The sequence below is a fragment of the Oryctolagus cuniculus genome, chromosome 18 (genome assembly GCF_964237555.1).
Source record: "Oryctolagus cuniculus chromosome 18, mOryCun1.1, whole genome shotgun sequence".
In the NCBI taxonomy this organism is placed as follows: Eukaryota; Metazoa; Chordata; class Mammalia; order Lagomorpha; family Leporidae; genus Oryctolagus; species Oryctolagus cuniculus.
In genome coordinates, this window is record NC_091449.1 from 11,660,579 (window position 1) to 11,680,544 (window position 19,966).

General features: G+C 67.3%; 1 protein-coding gene across 3 annotated transcripts; it reads right to left on the bottom strand.

The window, feature by feature from the left end:
- Positions 1-433: 433 nt before the first annotated feature.
- Positions 434-19,907, bottom strand: CLASRP (CLK4 associating serine/arginine rich protein). 3 transcript variants are annotated; one of them, XR_007912501.2, is made up of 21 exons: positions 19,779-19,907; positions 18,825-18,988; positions 12,619-12,716; positions 12,066-12,167; positions 11,718-11,797; positions 10,065-10,149; positions 9,042-9,190; positions 8,156-8,252; positions 7,390-7,468; positions 7,230-7,303; positions 6,112-6,153; positions 5,320-5,535; positions 4,919-5,200; positions 3,294-3,551; positions 2,949-2,992; positions 2,541-2,601; positions 2,203-2,261; positions 2,082-2,128; positions 875-957; positions 696-720; positions 434-540 (listed from the first exon to the last, which is right to left on the bottom strand). XR_007912501.2 is itself a non-coding variant. In XM_051828468.2 (21 exons), the coding sequence occupies exons 2-21, from the start codon at positions 18,921-18,923 to the stop codon at positions 498-500; spliced, it is 2,019 nt and encodes a 672-aa protein (XP_051684428.1). In that variant the 5' UTR covers positions 18,924-18,988; positions 19,779-19,907; the 3' UTR covers positions 434-497. The 3 variants fall into 3 exon arrangements, 2 of the variants coding, with proteins under 2 accessions (XP_051684428.1, XP_051684427.1); XM_051828468.2 differs by having other exon boundaries at positions 2,953-2,992; XM_051828467.2 differs by having other exon boundaries at positions 875-979; positions 2,080-2,128; positions 2,953-2,992.
- Between the last annotated feature and the right edge of the window lie 59 nt (positions 19,908-19,966).

Genomic DNA, 19,966 nt, shown 5'->3' on the forward strand with positions numbered 1-19,966 from the left:
GACCGGTTTGGAGTGAGGGGGTGAAGGGAGCCCGGGGCAGGGCAGGACTGGCACAGAAAGCCGCGCTCCCGGTTCCCAGTGTGGGCGAGGCCAGGGCAGGGGCCGAGACGAGGGTGGGGAAAGGCCTGGACCTGTTGCCAGAGGCCCCTGAGCCAAGAGTCCCAGCCCATCCTCCCCAGGCTGGGCCCTGGGCCGGCACCCTGTCTGCACCCACGGACAGGTCTGGGCCCTCTTCCCACTGCCTCGCGCCCCCTGCCTTCTAAGCTGGCCTCGCCAGGAGGAGCTGTGGGCAGGACTCCCCCTAGAGGCAGCACCTGGCCTGTCCAGCCAGCCAGCTCCCAGCCGGCTGCTGGGCCCTGGGGCTTGAGCCCCGCACCGACCACACAGACACGGAGGCTGGGAAGGGGATTAAATAATGCTCGATTTTATTTCACAGAGAAAAGGGCTCATCGCAGCTGAGCCTCTCCCCAGCCCCGGGGCCCTGTGCCGCCCTCTGCCTAGTGCCGATAGTGGGGGCTTCGGGACCGGGACCTCGAGCGCCTGTGGAGAGAAGGGGAGGGCTGTGAGTGGGGGCGGGAAGATGGGAGCCTGCCCATGCCCAGGGGTCAGGGATGAGACCAGCCTCCCCCCCAGCCCAGGGAAGGAATCAGGACAAAGGCGGTGGGGGGGCCCGGGGGCAGGGTTAGCTTGCTCACCTCCGAGAAGAGCTGTATTCCCGGCCTGTGGAGGGGAGATGGATGGGTGAGGACAGACAGTGCTGGGTGCACCTGCCCCTCAGCGGCCCACCCCCTTCTCACTCCTGGGAGGCCAGTGCAGGGAAGGGCCCTGAGCCCGCGTCGCCTGCAGCCTGGCCAGGGGCCCGGGGGACACTCACTGTAGCGGGGAGACGGAGAGCGGCTCTGCCGGCTGTACTGGCGTTCCCATTCTTCTCTCTCCTTCTCTCGGCGTTCCCGCTCCCTGCGGGGGGAAAAGGGAGGCGACCAGGGGAGGGGTGAGCACCTGCTGGGACAGGGACCCTGGGGAAGGCAGGTGCAGCGCGCAGGGACCCAGGGGCCTGTACTGCTGCTCTCCCACCGGGGCTGTGAGGGATGGTGGGTGGCAGGCAGGCCCTCAGGGAGGACATGGCCCCATCACTTCCGTTGGCGCGGGGCCTCTGGCCCACCAGGACTAGTGGGTGCCCTCACCAAGCCCGGTCTGGACCTCACTGAACCCTAAGAAGGCTGTGAGGGGTGAAATGGCTTCATCTCCACTTAGCAAAGGGAGCCCAGACAGGAGAAAGACCCAGGGTGCAGGGTGCAGGGTGCAGCGCCGGGAGCGGGAGCCGAACCTGACCCACCACAAGCCCAACTCCCTGACAGCAAGCCCTGAAGCCCAGCACAGTGGGCGTGTCCTAAACAGACACCCGTGGCAACCACGCAGGAGGGCAGCCCCCGCAGGGCCCTCGGGGGCTCTGTCTCAGGGACCCCGAGTCACTATTCCAAGCGCTCACGGCGACCATGGACTAGAACCGGCCCCTGACTGACACGGCAGGCGCTACAGCCTCGCTCTGCCCGCAGGCCCAGGGCGACCTGGGGCCCTGCAGGAACCGGGCCACAGAGCATTATGGGAGGCTCCACAATGACAGGCCCCACGGAGCTGCTCAACACTGCCACAGAGGAAATGGGCGGGCGGTGGGGCGAGGAGACAGCTGGCCAAGTTGTCCCCCCCACACACACTGACGGAGCCCCTCTCCGTGTCCAGGCGCCGAGGCTACCCCAGCGGAAGTGAGTGAGCAGAAAGCACACCGCTCAGTGCAGGTGGGGGCGAGGGCCACGCAGGAAAACGCAGCAGGGTGGGGAGATGGTTCGGGGCCCCGCTCTGGGCAGGACGGTCAGCGAAGGGAGGGGGCCGGCTGGGAAGAGGAAGAACTCGGCAGGTCATGACAACACAGGCAGAGCCAAGCCAGGGAGAGGGAGGAGATGGCGGGAGAGGAGCCAGAGGTGGCCGCTTCCCCGGGGCCAGGCGGGGCCTCTGCCTTTCATCCACCCACAGAGCTCAGGAGGCGGCAAGGCCGGCGGTGCGGGAGCGGGGGACGGCCTTACTTCATCCGGATCTTGCGGGCCATGGCGCGCAGCTCATCTTCCCGCTCCTGCAGAAACGGGCGGTGAGGGCGCGGCCAGGCGGCCCCTGGCTCCCGCGCTCGCCCCCGCCCGCCCCCCCCACCTGCCGCTCGTGCTCCTGCTGGATCATCTTCTCCTGCGCCGCCTTCTTATCCGCCTTGACTGCAGGGAGGAAGGGACAAGGAGGCTGAGAGGAGGAACGGCCCAGGCCCCCACACCTGGGCCCGCGCCACGCCCGGAGGGGCTGGGTCGGCTGGGAAGCCTGGGGGACCGAGGCCCGGGTGCCCGGAGGGGCTGGGTCGGCTGGGAAGCCTGGGGGACCGAGGCCCGGGCGCCCGGAGGGGCTGGGTCGGCTGGGAAGCCTGGGGGACCGAGGCCCGGGTGCCCGGGGGGGGCTGGGTCGGCTGGGAAGCCGGGGGACCGAGGCCCGGGCGCACGTACACTGCCTGTTCAGCGCCTTCTGCATCCGCAGCTTCAGCTTCTCCTGTGGCGTCAGCTTGGGCTGGGGAGGGGGAAGAGGCGGGAGAGGGGTGGGTGTCCCGGAGCTCCCACGACCCACCTCAGCCAAGAGCCTGCGACTTGCAGGGGACACGTGGGGAGGAGGGGCAGGCTGTGGACACCCCCTCCCGCCCCACAAGGCTCGGGGAGGCTCAGGGACGGCTGCAGTCCCGAGGTACAGTGAGGAGGGGAGGGGACGCGGTGCTCATGGGGCAGGCTTCTCCGCTCCCCCTCGCCCACCATCCCTGGGTCTGGATCGCCCGGCCCACCCGGGCCCCCTGCAGGCCCACCGGGCCCAGCTCTCGGGCACTGCTGCTGCGGGAATTAGGCAGGCGAGTTCCAAATTCTTACTGACTTTGGCAGCTCCTGTCTCTTTACCAGCGGCAGGTTCAGTCCTGGGGAGGGCGGGGCCAGAGGGCACGGTTGGAGGACGAAAGGGCGCTGCCACCCCTGCTCCCCCCCCCCCCCCAGCACGGTCCTCAGGCCAGAGAGCTCGAGGGGATGAGCACACCCTCCTCTGCCCCTTCGGGACAGGCCCCGCCCCTCACAACCTCCAAGATAGCCCTGGTGGTCTCTCTAACCGCGCCCCAGACACGCCCTGAGGATGGGAGCCCTGGTCTCCTGGAGCAGGACCACGTGTCCTTCAAAAGTCGCCCCGAGGCGCCCCCACCTGGGCCTGCCCCCGCTCACGCTCACTTTTTCAGCTTCTCGCCCACAGCAGGGGACGCCGCCGGCCTGCTCAGCTTCTCCCTTGGGGGCGATGGCGAGTGGCTCTGGCTGCGGCTCCGGCTGCGGCTGCGGCTGGGGCTCTGGCTGGGACTGTGGCTGCGGCTGCGTGTCAGGCTGCGACTGCGGGACGGGCTGAGCGACCAGCTGCTGCGGCTGCGGCTGCTGCTGTGGTGCCGAGGGCCCCGGCCGCCCCGTCTGTAGCGGTCTCCCGAGCGGGAGCGGCTCCTGGGGGTACGCGGGGCACGGCAGGGTCACGAGGCTGCGGGGACCCCACTGTACCCCTCCCCCAGCTCCCAGTCCACCGTCTTCCTGCAAGGCCCTGTGTCTGGCCTTGATTCTCCCATCGTTTTCCCTCAGAAACTTCTAGAACCACTCTGGCCCCTGTCTCTAGCCAGACCACCCTCCAGACTCGCGTGGCCTAGGACAGCTCCTGGCCCTGTAAGCTGTACCTGATCCACTTCTCGCCCTCCTGGACAAGCACCTGACAAACTTCCTGGGTGTGACCACCGGAGGGCAGGACTTGGCTGGCCAGCCCCTGTCTGAACTCGGGGCTCACGAAGGGGACCTGCTGTACACCCTCAGCCACCTCCAATTTCCCTTGGGGCCCAGGGTCTCCTTCAGCGGCAACCCCACTCTGCCCCCATCAGTCTCCTGCACGGCCCCAGGCTCCCTCTTCTCAGGACCCTGGGGGTTCCTCAGCCAGGGCTCACCCTCGGGCCGGCACCCCAGGTGTAGCCCGGTCCCCTGCCCCGTGACCGCCCTGGGTCAGGCTGCAGGGAGTGACCCAGCAGCCCTCACTATGCTCGGGCGCTCTCGGGTTTTTACAATATTAAAGTTGTTGTCAACATGAACAAAACAAGAGCTCTCTCGTGACTTCTCAAGAAACCAGACCAGGCAATGCCAAGCCGGCCACTGGGCAGTCAACACTACCGGACGGAACGTGCGCCCCCCCGGCCCCTCCTCTGGACCCATCAGAGCCACAGGGAGCTGGCACTGCGACCCGGCTACCAGCACGCCTTTAAGTGCTCTGTGTGGACCTGCCTGCGGCACTCTGAGACAGCCACGTGGACAGCGCTGTGACTCTGGCCTCAGACGAAGGCCCAGGGGCAGAGTGCACCAGCAGGGCCCAAGTTCAACAGGCACCAGGCAGCTGTCCCACAGTGCCCCCGTCACCCAGCGAGCCCCGCCGCCTCCCGAACAGCAGGCCGAGCCCCTGGAGGAAGCACAGCCTGGCCCCGGGTGATTACGGCCTCAACCCTGCCACCTCCCCAAGGCTGTCTCCTGCTCCCTCCCCGGCAGCTCGCGCACCCCCAGGAGAGCCTCCTCGCGGGGCGTCCAGCCACCGAGGCCCAGGTCCCCCGTGGCACACTCTGCAGCAGCCGTGACGTCCACTCTCCCAGGTCCGGGAATTCCCAGCAGGGACAGCGGTGCCCACGACAGGAGACACGCGCCCTCCTCCCTCACCGCATCCTGGTGCTCCCTGCACACACACCCCTGCCTCCCCCCTTCAAAGCAAGGGCTCCCTAGGGCTGCAGCAGGCCATCTCCCTCCGAGCCCGGCGGCCACACACGCCCACCGCCCAGCGCACGCACCTGCTTCTGCGCCGTGGCCCGTAGCCAGCACGCCGGGTGGGCGAGCGGGAGTAGCGGTGTCCATCTCGGGAGCCCCCACCTGAGTGTCGCCGGCCTCGGCTCCGGGACCGGGAGTAGCGCCGGGAGCGGGACCGAGAGCGGGACCAAGAGCGGGACCGGGAGCGGGCGTGGCGGCCAGAGCGGTAGTGGCCCCCGCGGCGGGAGCGGGAGCTGGAGCTGGAGCGGGAGCGCGAGCTGGAGGTCCTCGAGGCCGAGGAGGAGGAGGAAGAGGAGGAGCGGCGGCTGCGGGCGGGGCACGGGGCGGGGCACGGGTCAGCTCAGGCCTGCGCCATGACCCCCCCTGCCCCAGGTCCCCCCCACGGCGGCCGGGGCGTAGGGCGGGCGGCGTGAGCGTTACCGACCGGGCGCTGGTATTGCGTCCCGGCGCGGGGCCGCCAGGCTGGGGGGGTGCGGGGGGCTTCCCTGGGGCGGCCCCTGACGCGGCTGCAGCGGCTGCAGCTGCGGCTGCCTCCTCGTCGCTGCCCCCAAAGCTGGTGATGAACGTGATCTTCTCCTCCCGGCCTGGAGTCGGCGAGCGGGAGCGGGAGCGGGACTCGGAGCTGGACTCTGAGGGCGATCTGCGGGCGGAGGGGGGCGGTCAGTGGCCCGGGCTCCGCAGGCCTGGTCTCCATGGCAGAAGCCCGCCCGAGGGGTGCCAGAGGGGCCTGCGGATCGGGCTCAGCGGGGCAGGAGGAGACCCAGCCCTCCGGCACCCGGCCTGTGAGCACAGAGCTCATGTAAGAAGAACCAGGATGGGAGCGGCTGGTTCCAGGCGGCCAGCGAGCAAAGACAAGAAGTCTAAGCGACACGGGAAGTCTTCCTCGACACAGCTGGGGGAGCAAGCTGCAAGCAATGCCGCCCAGTATAATTTCATTTTTGTAAAAGAAACAGAAAGCGCCTGACGCCCCTCCCACTCCTGTACTGAGCGCCTCACCTCGCCGCACCTGCCAGGGCCCCCAGCAGGCAGAGACCCTCCTCCCACCGTGAAAGGACCTGGGCTGCCAGGGGCTTCAAGGCTGAGGTGGGACTGAGGCCTGGCCCCCTGAAGGCCCTCCCCTCCGCACGGCTGCCAGGCTCACCGCCCATTTCTGGGAGTTGGAAGGCTCCTGCCCTAACCCCCCACCCCCCAGCCCAGCCAGGGGCCCCGCACTTACCGCTTATAGGGGTCATAGGTGGGGCTGTCTCGGCGGGCATAGCTATGGAGAGAAGAATGGGGTGGGCCAAGTGGGGGCTTGGCACCTGGGCACACATGGCGTTGGACCAAGCCCCCTGCCCAAAGCCAGGCACGTGCCACAGTGAGGGGGCGGCGGGCAACAGGTGATGGCCTTGCTGGATTCCTTCACCTTGCCCACCTCAGATCTGCCTGAAGCACGAGCCGGCGTCCCAGGCCACGGCCTCCCAGCCACGTCCTGCCTCTGGGGAACTCGGACCTCACCAGCCCCGGTCCCGCTGCCCTCCGGACCCCTCCAGCCTGTGCCAAGCTCTCACTGGGGCTAGCTGGGCAACAACAGCGCTGAGCCGACACGTCTGAACCGCGTCCTGTGTGCCGGGCCCAGGAGCTCCCCCCCACACCAGTGGCTCGTCCCAGCTCCTCGACAGGGCAGCCATGATTATTCACACTTCACAGCTGAGGAAGCTGGGGTCCAGAGACAGACCCTCACCCAGGGTCACACAGCTCCTAAACGGGGAACCAGCGCCGACGCCGACGCCAGTGAGGACGGTGCTGCTCTTCAGTGCCACCCGTGCCTGCCTCCCTCCTTGGGCACACGTGCGGCCAGCGGATGCAGAAGCCGAGGCCTCCTAGGGCAAGCCGGGCGCTCCCTGCCATGCCTGACTGCCTCATCCAAACCTGTCCCAAGACCTCCGCGTGGGGCCTGGCAGGTGATGGCACCCCATTTCCCAAAGGAGCAAATCAAGCTCAGAGAGGGAACGACACTGGGCCAAACTCTGACAGAGGACGCAGGCAGGCAGCAGAATCGGGCCCGAGTCCAGGGCCAGGCCTGGGTGCCCTGGTCTGCCTTCAATTCTTCCAGCTGTCCCTGGCAGCAGCCCCGGGCTCCCCTCCCCGGGGAGGAGAGACGGGCAAGGTGCCGGAGCGTCTGGCCCGAGCTCTCAGTCCAGGAGGGTGCGGGGAGCGGCCAGCAGGAGACGCCGGCCACTTCAAGCCTGCACTCTGGCCGTCTGCTGCCCCACCAGGAGGGCTCCCCCGGGCCCCTGCCTGCCTCCTCCAGACCTCAGAGGCGGCCGCGGCAGGCTCAGGGAGCAGCCTCACCTGGGTGGGCTGATCTTCCGTCCCCTTAGTCGCTTCTCTCGAAACTCTCTCCGCTGGCGCCGGGAGCGCCGGCCCTGGGGTCGGGGAGGGGGGGGGTAGGCCTGTGAGCGGCACATCCTCACGGAAGCCTGCCCCCTCCGCGCCGAGGCCCAGCCCTCACCGAGTACATGGCCTTCTCCTCCTCGAGGGCCTTGGCGTGCTTAATGGCTTCGGCCTCCTCCTTGTCCTTCCGCAGCATCCTGCAGGGAGAGACACGAGGGGGTGGGCGGGGCTCCGGCCTCACCCAGAGAAACGCGAGGGAGCCAGAGCGAGTGGAGTGGGGGGTGGCCACCGCGCTCACGGCCCAACGTACGGGGCGCCTGCTGGGGCCACTGCTACTGCAGATGTTAACACTCAGCACCAGACCCTCGCCTGCTCCGAGCCTACATCCCAGGGCGCGCAGTGACCAAGGGGACAGCACGAGGGGTCCTGAGATGGCACGGACCTTCGTGGGACAAAGTCAGCCACGGAAGGGAAGGAGGTGCGGAGCGCGGCAGGGGCGCCTGCTGGACTCCCAGCCGGGAGGGGGCCGGGGAAGCAGCAGAGGGACTGCGGAGGCCACGCGGGGAGGGGCTGCCGCTGCTCCCGAGCAGAGCGCAGCGCCCACTGGTGTTTACTGTTTCTAATTCACCGCTCTGCAGCTGGGCCCATCCTGTGTGGTCCTGGGCGTGGGCTATGGCTGAGGAGACCCCCGCCACGTGCCAGAATACCGAGGGCAGAGCCTGTCCCTGGGTCCAGCGACCCGGGAGCTCATCTCAAGTCCCACTGAGGACATTTCTGCAAGGGGGGCTGTGGTGGCCTTGGGCCGGGGCTGGGCACACACGCCTAGAAGCAGGGCCGTCAGGTCCAGGCACACTAGCGGGGGGGGGTCACGGGACAGGCCTCACCTGACGAAGTCTCCGTCGGCCATGCCGTAGGTCGTGGCCTGCTTGTTGAGATCGGCCACCTGCTCCTGGTTCAGCTCGTCCACGTCCACCTCCACGTCTGCACCAAGAGAAAGGCTGTCAGGAGCCAAAGCCCGCAGAGACGACGGGGCGGGGCAGTGCCTGGGGGTGGACGGGGCGCCCTCCGGACTGGGACTGGATCAGAGGCCCAGCTGACATCCCTCAGGCTGGCGGGGCCCCCTAGGGCAGGCACACTACCCAGTGGGCGGCGGGGGCTGCAGGAATGAACTTGGATGGGGGTGGGAGGACCTCTGGCGAGCGAGGCGTGTGCGGAGTGTGACGGGGCGCGAGGGGGCAGTGGGGGCGGGCAGATGGCAGCAGCGGGCAGCGCATGGCTCGTAGGTGTTTAGGAGCTGGACACGTGATCCACAAGGGGCAGAAGCAGCGGGCGGATGGAAGCAGACAGCTGCCTGAGTGTGAAGACAGAGCTGCTGGTAGAGACGGCGCCGAGGAGGGCGGAGAGGCAGGCGGGCGCTCGGTCGATGGGTGCTCAGGGGGAGGTAAGCAGGGAGGGCGGGGAAGATGAGCAGATGCTTGGGGATGAAGACAGCTCGGGGAAAGGATGCACACGTGTTTTCCAGAGGGGCGAGGAGGCAAAGGCAGACAGGCCAACCCAAGGAGAAGAGAGCAGAGCCAACAACCAGGCAGGGGTGCCCTGGAAGTAAGAGCTAGGAAGAGAGGGGAGAGACAGGCGGGCGGGAGGCAGAGGGCGAGGGAGGAGGCAGAGGGGGGCAGGGCTCGTAAGCTTGGGCTGCCCAGAGGGTAAGGGGCGAAACACAGAAATGCTGCCCAGGGACTGGGGGTGGGGAGGACAGAGAGGGGACCCCACCGATGTCGGGGATGACCTCATCTTCGTCCGAGTTGCTCTCCTCCTCGGCCGGTGAGTCCTCTTCTTCCGGCTTCTCCGCGGCCTTCTCTACCTCGGCCACCGTGCTGTCCTCGTAGGTGTAGCCGATGGAAGCCTTCTTCTCCGCCAGCCTGGGACGGGGGAGCCGGTGAGCCGGGACAGCGCCCGTGAGAGGGCCACGGCGGGACCCGCAGGCCGGCCTCGCCAGCTCCACGGCACCCCTGCCTCTGGCCTTCCCTCCGCCTAAACCTGCTACCCTCAAGTCGGCTCCTGTCTCTTCCACCCCAGTGACCCAGTGGCCAGTCTTCCAGGAGTCTTCCTTGACCTGTGCCACAGGCTAGGCCAGACTCTGTCCTGAGCACCCAGCCCCGGCAATGCTGGGCTTCACGCGGGGGGACGAGTCTGTCCTCCTTGACTACAGGTTCCACGGGGCAGGGCTGAGTCCCTGTGGACCCCGATGTACCCCGGCGTGGCCCAGAGCAGAGCGCCTGAATTCATTTCAGTGAATAACCCCAGGGCCAGCCTCAGGCTGGCGCTCCCGGCACAGTCCTGTGGAAACCCCAGGGCACGGGAAGGCAACAAGAGCCTGGGACCCCGGAGTGGGGCTGCCAGGCTGGTGCGAAGGCGTCACCGTCACCGACAGCAGCGCGGCGAGGCTGAGCCGGTCTCCTGCACTGTGTGGAGCAGAGGGGTGAGAGCGGCCAGCGGCTCCCGCAGGGGCCCTGCAGCCCCACGGCACACAGGAGCTCGGCGAGGCTGAGGGGCAGTCCTCCCTGGGCCTCGCTGGCAGGACTCTGACGCCAGGACCCATGCCTCCCAGCTCGCTGTGCACAAACCCCGCGGTCCAGCCGTCCAGCCACCTCCTCCACTAAGCACTGATTCGCTGCGTACCCACTGCAGGCCCAACACTGCCCTCAGCTCGCGGGGTCCGAGAAGCGGCGGACAGAGCGCCGAGGAGCCAGGCCCGCGTGCCGCCCCGCCCCCTGCCGCCCCGCCCCCACTCACTTCTTCTTCTCCTCCTCGCTGGGTCTCTGGAGGCCCCCGTACAACTCGTCGATGTAGATCTGGTACAGGCACTGCTCCTCGGAGACTGCAGCGAGCAGAGGACCGAGTTGAGAGCGGGCTGGGGGCGCTCGTGGGTCACCAAAGTCTGTCGGGTGGCAGTGACGTCCTGGCCAACCACTGACTCCACCCGTGCCCACCCTCCTTTCCGGGCAGAGCGAGTGCCCTGTACTGGGCACTGCCACCGGCGCCGCCGTCAGGGAGGCCGTGCGCCAGAACCTCGAACGTGCTCTGAGTGCCGCCTGTCACTTGGACGCCACAGGCTGCTCCGTGAGTGCCTCGTGTGGTGAGGGATGAGCTGGGCTCCCTAAATTCCCACAACCACCCGGGCGAGCTCAACGCCGTGGCACGGCCTCCTCTGGCCTGGGGGGCTGTGAGAAGCGTGTCCCTGACGTCGGCTGGGACGCTGGTGAGCACCCTTCCCCCCAGGCCCTGGGCGTTCCTCTGGGACCTGAGGCAGCCGTGCTGGCCCGCTCAGGGATGCAGTCCTCCTGGCTTCCAGCCGCGCTGGCCCGCCCCACGCGCGCTCCCGGGCTCTCTGCCTTTGATCTGCCCTGTAGTGTGCTGGTCCCCCCTCCCCTCCCCCTCCCCCCAGCTACCCTCCAGACCCCAGCTGCGGTCACTATCTGTCGTGACACCACCTTGGCGTGTGATTGATTGCCATCGCTGGTGTGATTAGGTGGCCCTCCCCCGCAAAGCCCAGCCCCCAGGACGCTTCCTGACACACCAAGGGAGTGCTGCACGGCACGTGGGAGGGGACGCAGGACACAGACACCTGGCTCCACCACCAAGAACCGCTGCGGCCTTGAGTGACGACAAACTACAGCACTGTTCATGACCAGCTTCCCCTCGCCACGGCCTCACTGAGGGCTAGAATCTGGCCCTCTCTGATCTTAGAGACGCAAAAGCACCTATCCTAGAAACAAAACCAATCACAGCGCCACTGCAGCGGCCGCCGGGGTTCTACACGCCCCACCTCTCTGCACCCTGCCGAGGCCCAGGATAGAGCCAGCGGCCCCGGCGCCCGCAGGCAGTGCTGCTGCCTTGGCTCCCCACAGACGTCCTGAGAGGCGCCAGCCCCGTTCCTGAGTCGGGAGCTGCCGTCAGAGGACAGAGGGGCGGACCCCAGCTCCCGGGATGCTTTCAACCTCCACATCCTTATCTGCCAACGGGCCATCGCCCCCCCCCCCCCCCCGGCCGTGCAGGTGCAGGTGCAGGTGCAGTAGGGTAATACAGACAAGCCAGCCCTGGTGCGGCGTGGCCTGACATCCCTGCAGGAGGCCGGGCCGGGGGCGCTCTCTCTGAGCCCGCCCTGCTCACTGGGGGAGGGGGGGCATCGGCAAGGAGGCCAGGCCCGCGATGCTCACCAATGCTTAGCAAACTGCCAGACACGGTACAAACGTCCCGTTTGAAACCAGTGCTCGCTCAGAGCCGACAGTCTGGTCCGTGCCAGCAAGGGAAAATACGCAGAAAGAAAAAAAGGACGGGAACTCGAGGCCCTGCAGAGGGAGCCCCTGATAAAACGTCTTCCCACACTCACGGCGGTCTCTGGCGGCCGAGGGACCCCGCGCACGCCCGGCCCGCCCAGGCACTCACTGCCAGCGAAGTCGTTCTGCACCAGGCCTCGGTAGCGCTCGTAGTTGCACTTCCGCTCGTCTGACTCCTGCTCAGGGGAGCTTCAGGGGAGGTCAAGGCCTTGAGGTCAGAGGGAGGAGGTGACCGCACCCCACACCAACAGGAAACAGGATGAGGCAGCCGGGGAAGGCTCGGGCAGGGCGGGGGTGGGGGTCACCCTGAGCCTCAACTTCCCCAGTGGGAGGGGCGTCTTCCCCACCACACACACCTCCTTCCTAGGAAGGTGGCGGGCGGGCGGCCGGCAGAAAGAGGGCGAGGGCGGCAGGCGTGACGCCCGGCCCGGCATCCCGGGGGGCGGGGGCGGCTTACATGGTGGTGAGCAGAGGGGGCGTGTAGTCGGGGATGTGGTCCAGGTGGGCGCGGACATCGAAGCGGTCGATCATGTTGTTGGTGTCTCCCTGCCAGGGCATCCTGAAGCGGGCAGGGGTGGAGTGGGGGGTCAGAGCTCGGGGCCCCACTGCCCGGGACACAGAGTGCCTGTCCCCGCCACCACACTCGGGAGCCCCAGTTTCGGTCCCCCATGCTGAAGCCACAGCCTCCGGGCTGCAACAGGCCACCCGTCTGACAGCTCCTGGAGAGACCCGGGGCCCACCCCAGGGGCTACTGCTAGGAGCCCCCATCCTCCTGAAACTTCCTCCCGCCCTCTCTGGGTCACTGGCTTTGGCCCCGCCCATTCCCCTGGAGCTCCTCCAACCCAAGCCCTGCCCACCCACTCGGCTCAGCCTCTGTGCCCATCACCTTCACTGCAGGTCCAGCCTTCCTTACCTCTGGGCCCCAGGGTCCCTGCCCCAGGCCCACCCCCCCCACCCCCCCACCCCGGTCCTCCAAGTGCAGATGCCGCCACGCCCCCGGTGCCTCTCACATGTTAACGGGGCTCTCGGCAGCCAGGGCAACTGCAGAATCCAGGTGCACCTTGCACGCCCGGCCGTGCACCTGCAGGAACTGGGCTGGGTCCTTTTTCTGTGGGGGCGGACAGGATGGAGGTCACCATCCAACTGAGGGGCCAGCTTCACCCCCACCAAGCTTCACGGTGAGCTCCCCTCTGCCCTCAGGCGGGCACCCTGCACTCGCCAGCCAACGCAGGCAGCACAGCACCAGTGGGGCTAGCCCCAGGAGACGGAGACGAGGAGTCGCTTCCTCTCGGAGGCGGAGGCCCCGCGCTCAGCCCAGTGTCCCCACGGCCAGCACCGCGCCTCCCCACTACACCATCCTCTGGTCTCCGCTGCTGCCCCCACCGCCCCCGCCTCCTCTTCGGGCTGGATCAGCCACACAGCAAGGCTGCAAAGGCACAGGACGAGACGAGCAACCAGCAGCGCCCGGGAAACACCGTCCAGGACCACCAGACGCCACCGCCGCACCCCGACGATGACGACGGCGGAAACCGAACGGACAAACAGTAAGGACTGACAAGAATGTGGGAGACTGAGATCTCCAGCAAGTTAGACCAAGTGGTGAGTGTCCAGCCCAGTAAAGACCTGCCCAGGACGCCCGTGCCACACCCCGCAGCGGCTGGGTCTCAGTGCTGGCTCCGGCTCCTGGCCACAGTAGCGTGGCTGCTCAAGAAATTTTTTTTTTTTAAGATTTATTTATGTACTTGAAAAGCAGAGTTACAGAGAGGCAGAGGCGGGAGGGGAGGGGAAGGAAAGGTCTTCCATCCGCTGGTTCACTCCCCAGATGGCCGCAACAGCCGGAGCTGCACCGGTCCGAAGCCAGGAGCCTGGAGCTTCTTCCTGTCTCCCACATGGATGCAGGGGCCCAAGGACTTGGCCATCTTCTACTGCTTTCCCAGGCCACAGCAGAGAGCTGGATCGGAAGAGGAGCAGCTGGAACTCGAACCGGCACCCGTATGGGATGCCAGCACTGCAGGCTGCGGCTTCACCTGCTACGCCACAGCGCCGACTCAACTGCTCGAGTGAGTCCCTGTCACCCACGGGGGGGCCTGGACTGAGTTCCCGACTCCCGGAGTTGGCCTGACCCAGCCCCAGGTGGTGCAGGCGTCTGGGGAGTGAACCAGCAGCTGGGAAATCCCCACGCACTTGTCTTCCCCATCCATCTCTTTGCCTCTCACAAACAAAGTTCAAGAATTACCATACAGCCCAGCAATCCCACTCAGGTACACACCCCGCGGCCTGAACTCCAGCGAGGGGCCACAGCAAGGGACCCACAGGGAGGGGCCACTGCGCCACACAGCACACCCTGACCAAGCTCCCGCCACGCACTCCAGTGCAGACACTTCTCTACCCCAGCCTCGCCCAGCCGACTGCTCTTCCTGCCTGGACTCCGTGGCCACCTCTTCTCGGGCTATGCTGCCACCCTGCTCCCCGCAGCAGCCTGGAGCCACGTCCCTCCTCTGCTCTGGCCCGTCCCTCTGACCCTGCTCCTTCCCACTCTGCCCCAGGCACACCAACCTCCATGCCACTCCCAGAACACTCAGGCCTGCCCCAGACCCCCGCTCGGGACCTCAGCCTAGAACATTCTCGAGTATGGCTCCTCCCGGAAGCCTTCCTGCCTGACCCTAAGTACACGGCTCGCTCACAGTCTCTTACTCTGTCCCCTTAACCCCAACTCCTCTCACAGCACCACGAGCACCAGCTGGCACACCTGGCCCGGCCGCACTCGCACCTGTCTCCCGGAGGGCCAGCGATCTGTTGGGTTCCCCACTGTATTCCAGGGCCCAGAACGGCCTGGCACACAGCAGGTGCTCAGAACCCTGAGGGAGGAAGGAGCGAATCCTCACTCACAGAAGAGGCTGAGCCCCTTGAGGGAAAAAAAATCCCCTCCAAGTTTCCAAGATCCTCACCAGCCGTCGGTCAGCAGATGAGCAGGTGCACCCCGCTCTCTAAGGAGGTGAGGAGTTCACCAACAAGCACAGGCTCATCACAGCTCTGCCCCCACTGGCCCCAGGCACTGGGCTGATGTCACCCTCGCTTCAGAGCTGCAGACACTGAGGCTGGGACCCGCGACCCAAGCGCACAGGGCCTGGCAGGGGGCCGGGGGGCCATGGAGTCCAGCTCCTCGTCCTGCACCTCACGCCTCCCTCGACTCCTTGTCTCCAGGCACACACCACGTGCAGCTCCCTGAGTGTCACGAGGGTCTCAGGCAGATGTCAAGAGCCCACCACATGCCAAGGCCAATCCAGGCCAAACGCCCAGGCCCTGCAGCCAAGGCGCACGGGAGCCTGCAGTGCAGGACTCGGCAGGTGCACAGAGGAGCCCCGACAGGGTCAGCATCACAGAGGGGAAAAGCACTGGGCTAGGAGGAACAGCCCGCACGCAGCCCGCAGCCCGCAGCCCATTGGTTCACTCCCCTAATGCCTACAGCAGCCCGGTCTGCTGCCTGGTGACAGGGGCGGCACTTGGCCAACACCTGCTGCCCTCCCAGACACGTCAGCAGGAAGCCGCACAGAAGAGAGCAGCCGGGGGCCGACCCGGCACCTGACCCGGCGCTCCGGCACGGGCCGCGGCATGGCAAGCGGCCGCCCCCAGCCGTGGCCCCGGCAGACGAGGACTTGAACCCAGAGGGGCCTGACTCCGAAATCCAACTCTTTCCCACTATTATTTATCTTTCACATTTCAGAGGAATATTTACTGCGGTAAAAACCACATAACCAAAGTCAGCACCCGCACCACTTCTGAGGGCCCGGTACAGCGGGGATTGCCGCCCGCCCCAGGCTGTGACAGGCTCTACAGCTCTCCCAGCTGGCAGGGCAGGAGGGGCGCCGCTGATGACGCCTGCTCTGCCCCCGCCCCCGCCCCCGCCCCGGCCACTACTGCCTCTCTGCTGCTCCCAGAGGCGTGGGACTCCGCCCCCGAGAGGCATCTGCCCCCGCTGTCTTCTCACTTCCCGTGGCGGCCATTCCACTTAGCGTGGTCTCAGGCCCGCCCACACCGCAGCGAGACAGGATCACTCCCTGTCTGCGCATCGGCACGGGCTCCTATCCAGCCATCCTGCTGACGGACGGTTAACTGCTGCGAACCACGCTGCGAGAGCACGGGGCTACAAGCAGGCCCAACACCCACTCACCCTCTGGCCTCTCAGGCCCTCACGGGCTCACGGTTCAGGGGAGACAGGTGTGCCTACCAGGAGGAACCGCAGTGGGCAGTGCTCAGACCGGGGAGCCCAGAGGAAGGCCTCATCTGGCACAGGGGTCAGCGGGGGCTTCCTGGAAGAGGAGACACCTACGCTGAGACCTGTTCATTCCCCACTTTCGTATCAGCAGGGCCTCCTGTCTGCTTCTTTATCCAACTGATGAGGGCAGGAGAGGTGGCCGAGCGGTCAGCAGGCAGCAGAGCCGGCTGTGCCCGCCTCGACACGCCCGTGCGGGCAGCCTACCGCCCTCTCAGCAGCACTGGCCACTGCCTGGCCACCTCCCGCGGCCCTGAGGCTCCAATCTGAATGCTGGTCACGCTCACACACAGCGACAATGGCTACTTGTACAGGCCTGCACCGCGGACACTTGTTCTTTAAGCTCTTCCCAGCAGGGCCTGAGCAGACACAGCCCGGGACCTCCCGCTAACAGAGCAGTCCCGAACCCCAGGCCCTCCACGGGACCCAGCCCAGCGTCTCCTCTACACCGCCCATCGACCTGGATCCAAATTCCAGCTCTGGCTGGCGTCAGCAGTGTCAACAACTTCGAGTGCTAATATTTACGGAACAACAGCCGCCCCGGGCAGGTGCTCCCGCGGCAGACTCCGAGGGCCACTCCTAACGGATCCGGTCCAGGCCACCCAGGACACAGCCACACCGCTTAGCCTTCCCGACCCGTACCCTTGCACGTGGCCAGTGCGGCCTGAGTGCAGACGTCATGGGAAAACACGGTAAACCTTCCTGACAACTGCCAGAGACGGCTTTTCCCCCTGCTGGACGGCTGGGAGCCTGAGCGGCCTCTTAGACACGGAGACAAGCCGGGGAGGAGGAGCCCGAGCAGAGCGCGCTCCCTCTGCTTTCCTGTGAGCAGGACACACACGTCCAGCCTGGTTAAGCCACTGACGTCCTAGGTCTGTGACGGCCAAACCCGACCCATCACTTCGCGTGCCACGGAACCCGGCTCAGGAGAGCGGCCACGCACATCACGCAGGAGCTGGCATCCGAACCTGAGCCAGAGCGCCCTGGCCCGCACCGGGAGGCCACACCGTCGCATCGCGCCTTCAGCCGCCGCCACCTCAGACAAGGGTTCTGCCTCCTTGAACTTCCACGTCCGCAGGAGACTACCAGCTCAACAGCTGGCTAAGACGCCAGCTCTGCCCTCTGAGCCCCAGCTCACCACCCCCCAGCAGGTGCACCTCCTGGTCTGGAGTGAGGACTGGACGCAGCACAGGCACAGGCTGAGTGAGGCACGGCGGCTGGCGCCCCGCCCCCAGGCCTGCTGCACAGGGAGGGCACGGCAGAGGCCGGCGGCAGGGGCAGCTCTCCCTCCACGTGCCCACGAGCTCCTGGCCCGTACCGGGCCTTTGTCTAGGACCCAGCCTGACCCAGGCCCTGGGCTCGTGGTCACGCTCTAGTTATTCCGACACCACCGGAGAGCAGCTCGCTCCTGCCCGGTGGCTCCTTGCCGGGTGCCAGAGGCAACTGGAGGGCTCTGCGGGGTGGGGTAACAGCAGCCCCCCTGCCCACGGGTGACTGGGGATTAAACAACCCACACAGCTGGCCCAGCACTGTGCCGTACTGGGCTAAGCCTCGCCCTGGGGCACTGGCATCCCATATGGGCACTAGTTCGAATCCCAGCTGTTCCTCTTCCAACCCACCTCTCTGCTGTAGCCTGGGAAAGCAGCGGAGATGGCTCAAGTGCTTGGGCCCCTGCACCCACGTGGGAGACCCGGAAGAAGCTCCTGGCTTTGGATTGGTACAGCCCAGCCACTGCAGCCATCTGGGGAGTGAACCAGCAGATGGAAGACCTCTCTCTCTCTCTCTCTCTCTCTCTCTCTCCCTCCCTCCATCTGTAACTCTGCCTCTCAAATAAAAAAAAAAAAAAAAAAAAAAAAGACCCGACACATCTAAAGACCTCTCTGGAGCCCGAGAAAACCAACCGACTAACTGCTGGTCTTACTGTTGTCTATTGCTTCAGACTGTTTCCTGGGCTGGGCTCTGGCATGCAAATGCAAGCTCTCTCAGGGCTGACTGGGTGTGTGTGGACCTGGATGTAGAAGCCGTGTACACACGCGGACACAGACACACGCACGCACGCATGCACACGCATGCGCACACACACACGCACACACGCAGGGTATGAAAGCTCACGATTGCGAGGGCGGCACAAGCGTGGGGACAAGACCTCCCTGCCTGAGATCTGAGAGGAGCAGGAGGCAGCGGAAGTGGGGACACGTCACGGGAGGGCCCCGCGCTGGCGAGCACTGCGGTCCAGAGGACCGGCAAGGAGGCCCGGATGGCCCGGGCAAAGTAAAGAGGCAGAGCAGGGCGCGCGGCAGAAGGCAGACCATGCGGGACCCTGCGCCCGAGGTGAAGAGCTGAGTCCTCCAAGGGTGGGAGGGAGCCAGGGAAGAGTCCGGGGCAGGGGCACGGGGGCGGCCGGCTCCTGGGAGGCGGGGCCCTGGCACGGTGGCGAGCCGGGCGCTCTGTACAAACCACCCAAGGAGCCCCGGAGCCGCAAACACGCGTGTTTCACGGCGGATCCCGAGGACTGGTAGGACCTAAACAGGCGAGGCGATCCACCGGGGGTCAGAGGTGGAAAACAGGCCGGGGCCGCGGCCACAGCACCTGCGCCCCTCAGGCCGGGCCGGAGCTGGGTCTGTTCACTAACAGCAATCGGAGAACCCAACGGGAAGGGGACGTGGTCAGATGTCACTTCCTCTATGCCGACGCCACTCCTGCTGTGTGCCAGGCCCAGCCTCAGAAGTGCCTCAGCTCTTGGGCGCCGGGAAGACGGCCGCTGGGTGCCCACGGGCGGCGCTGCAAGGACTCCCTGTGCCTGCTCAGGCCCGCGCGCGGAGGCCGCACCGCGCACCACGGCGGCCAGAGCCGAGCCCACAGGGCTCCCAAGCCCCGCCTCCACCCGGGCGTCGGGCCTGCCTGCAGGACCCCGCGCCGGGAGGGGCGCGCACTGGAACTCACGATCTTCTCGTAGTACTCCCGCCGCCGCTCCGCCCTCTTCTTGTAGTCCACCATCATGCCGCGGAGCTTCCGCTCATGCTTGCGCGCCTCGTGCCACATCGCGCTGCGGCCGAGCCCCCGGGGCCCCAACCTGGTGGATGAGGGGACCCGGAGTGTCCGCCGGTCTGAAAAAACCATGCAACACGCTGGTGACCCTCAACGCCTCATCGCCCAGATGCGGGTGGGGGGGGAGTGAGGCTGGAGAAGCCGGTGCCAGGGGCTCCCGGGACCCCCAGACAACCCTGAGCCAGGAGCTGGGGCTCTCCGAGCAACCCGTGGGTGACCGTGCGGCGCGCAACCCCGGAAAGGGACAGAGTCCCAGGAGCAGGTGCAGGTGCAGGGGTCAAAGGTCTGCGATCGGAGGCGGCGAGTGTGCAGACTCCCAGGGGCTGGGGGGCAGGCTCCCCTCGGGCCACCCGCGATGCGGGCAGGAAGGGACGGAGAAACGCGAAAGATACAACGTATCGCGGAGGCGGAGGGAGGGGTCGCGCACGGAAGACGATGGCAGCTGCGGGGGACGGGGGACGCGGGGGCGCGCGGAGGAGAGCGGAGGGGGCTGAGGTCAGCGGGAGCGCCGGTCCGTGCGGACGGGCAGAGCCCGCGGCAGGCGCAGGTGGGCTGACGGCGGGGGCGCGCCGGCTGACCCGATCGTGCCCTCGCGCTGGGGCCGGCCCTCTGACCGGAGGGCGGCGCCTGTGACCGGCGGCGGGGCCGGCACGGCGCGCTGTGGCCCGCGGCGGGGGCAGGGGCGCGGCCTGCGGCCTGTCAGGCCGAGGGCGGCGAGGGGCGGGCGACCGCGGCGGCCCGGGCTCCGGAGAGGCCCAGGGCAGCACGGGGACGGCCTCGGGCCAGGGCGAAGCTGGGTTCACGCCCGATCAAAGAGCAGGACTCCGCAGCCCCCACGTCTGCACTCACCGGCTGGTCGCCGCCACCCACCGCTGCGCTCGCGCGCGCGGCCCGCACCGGAAGCGGAAGTGTGGGCCGCGCCGCGGGGGGAGGGGAGGAGCGCCGCGGAGCGCGTTTCCGCCGCCGCGGGGGCGTGGCCTTCGGGGGCGGGGCGTGGCCTTCGGGGGCGGGGCCCGGGAAAGGGGCGGGCCCGGGAG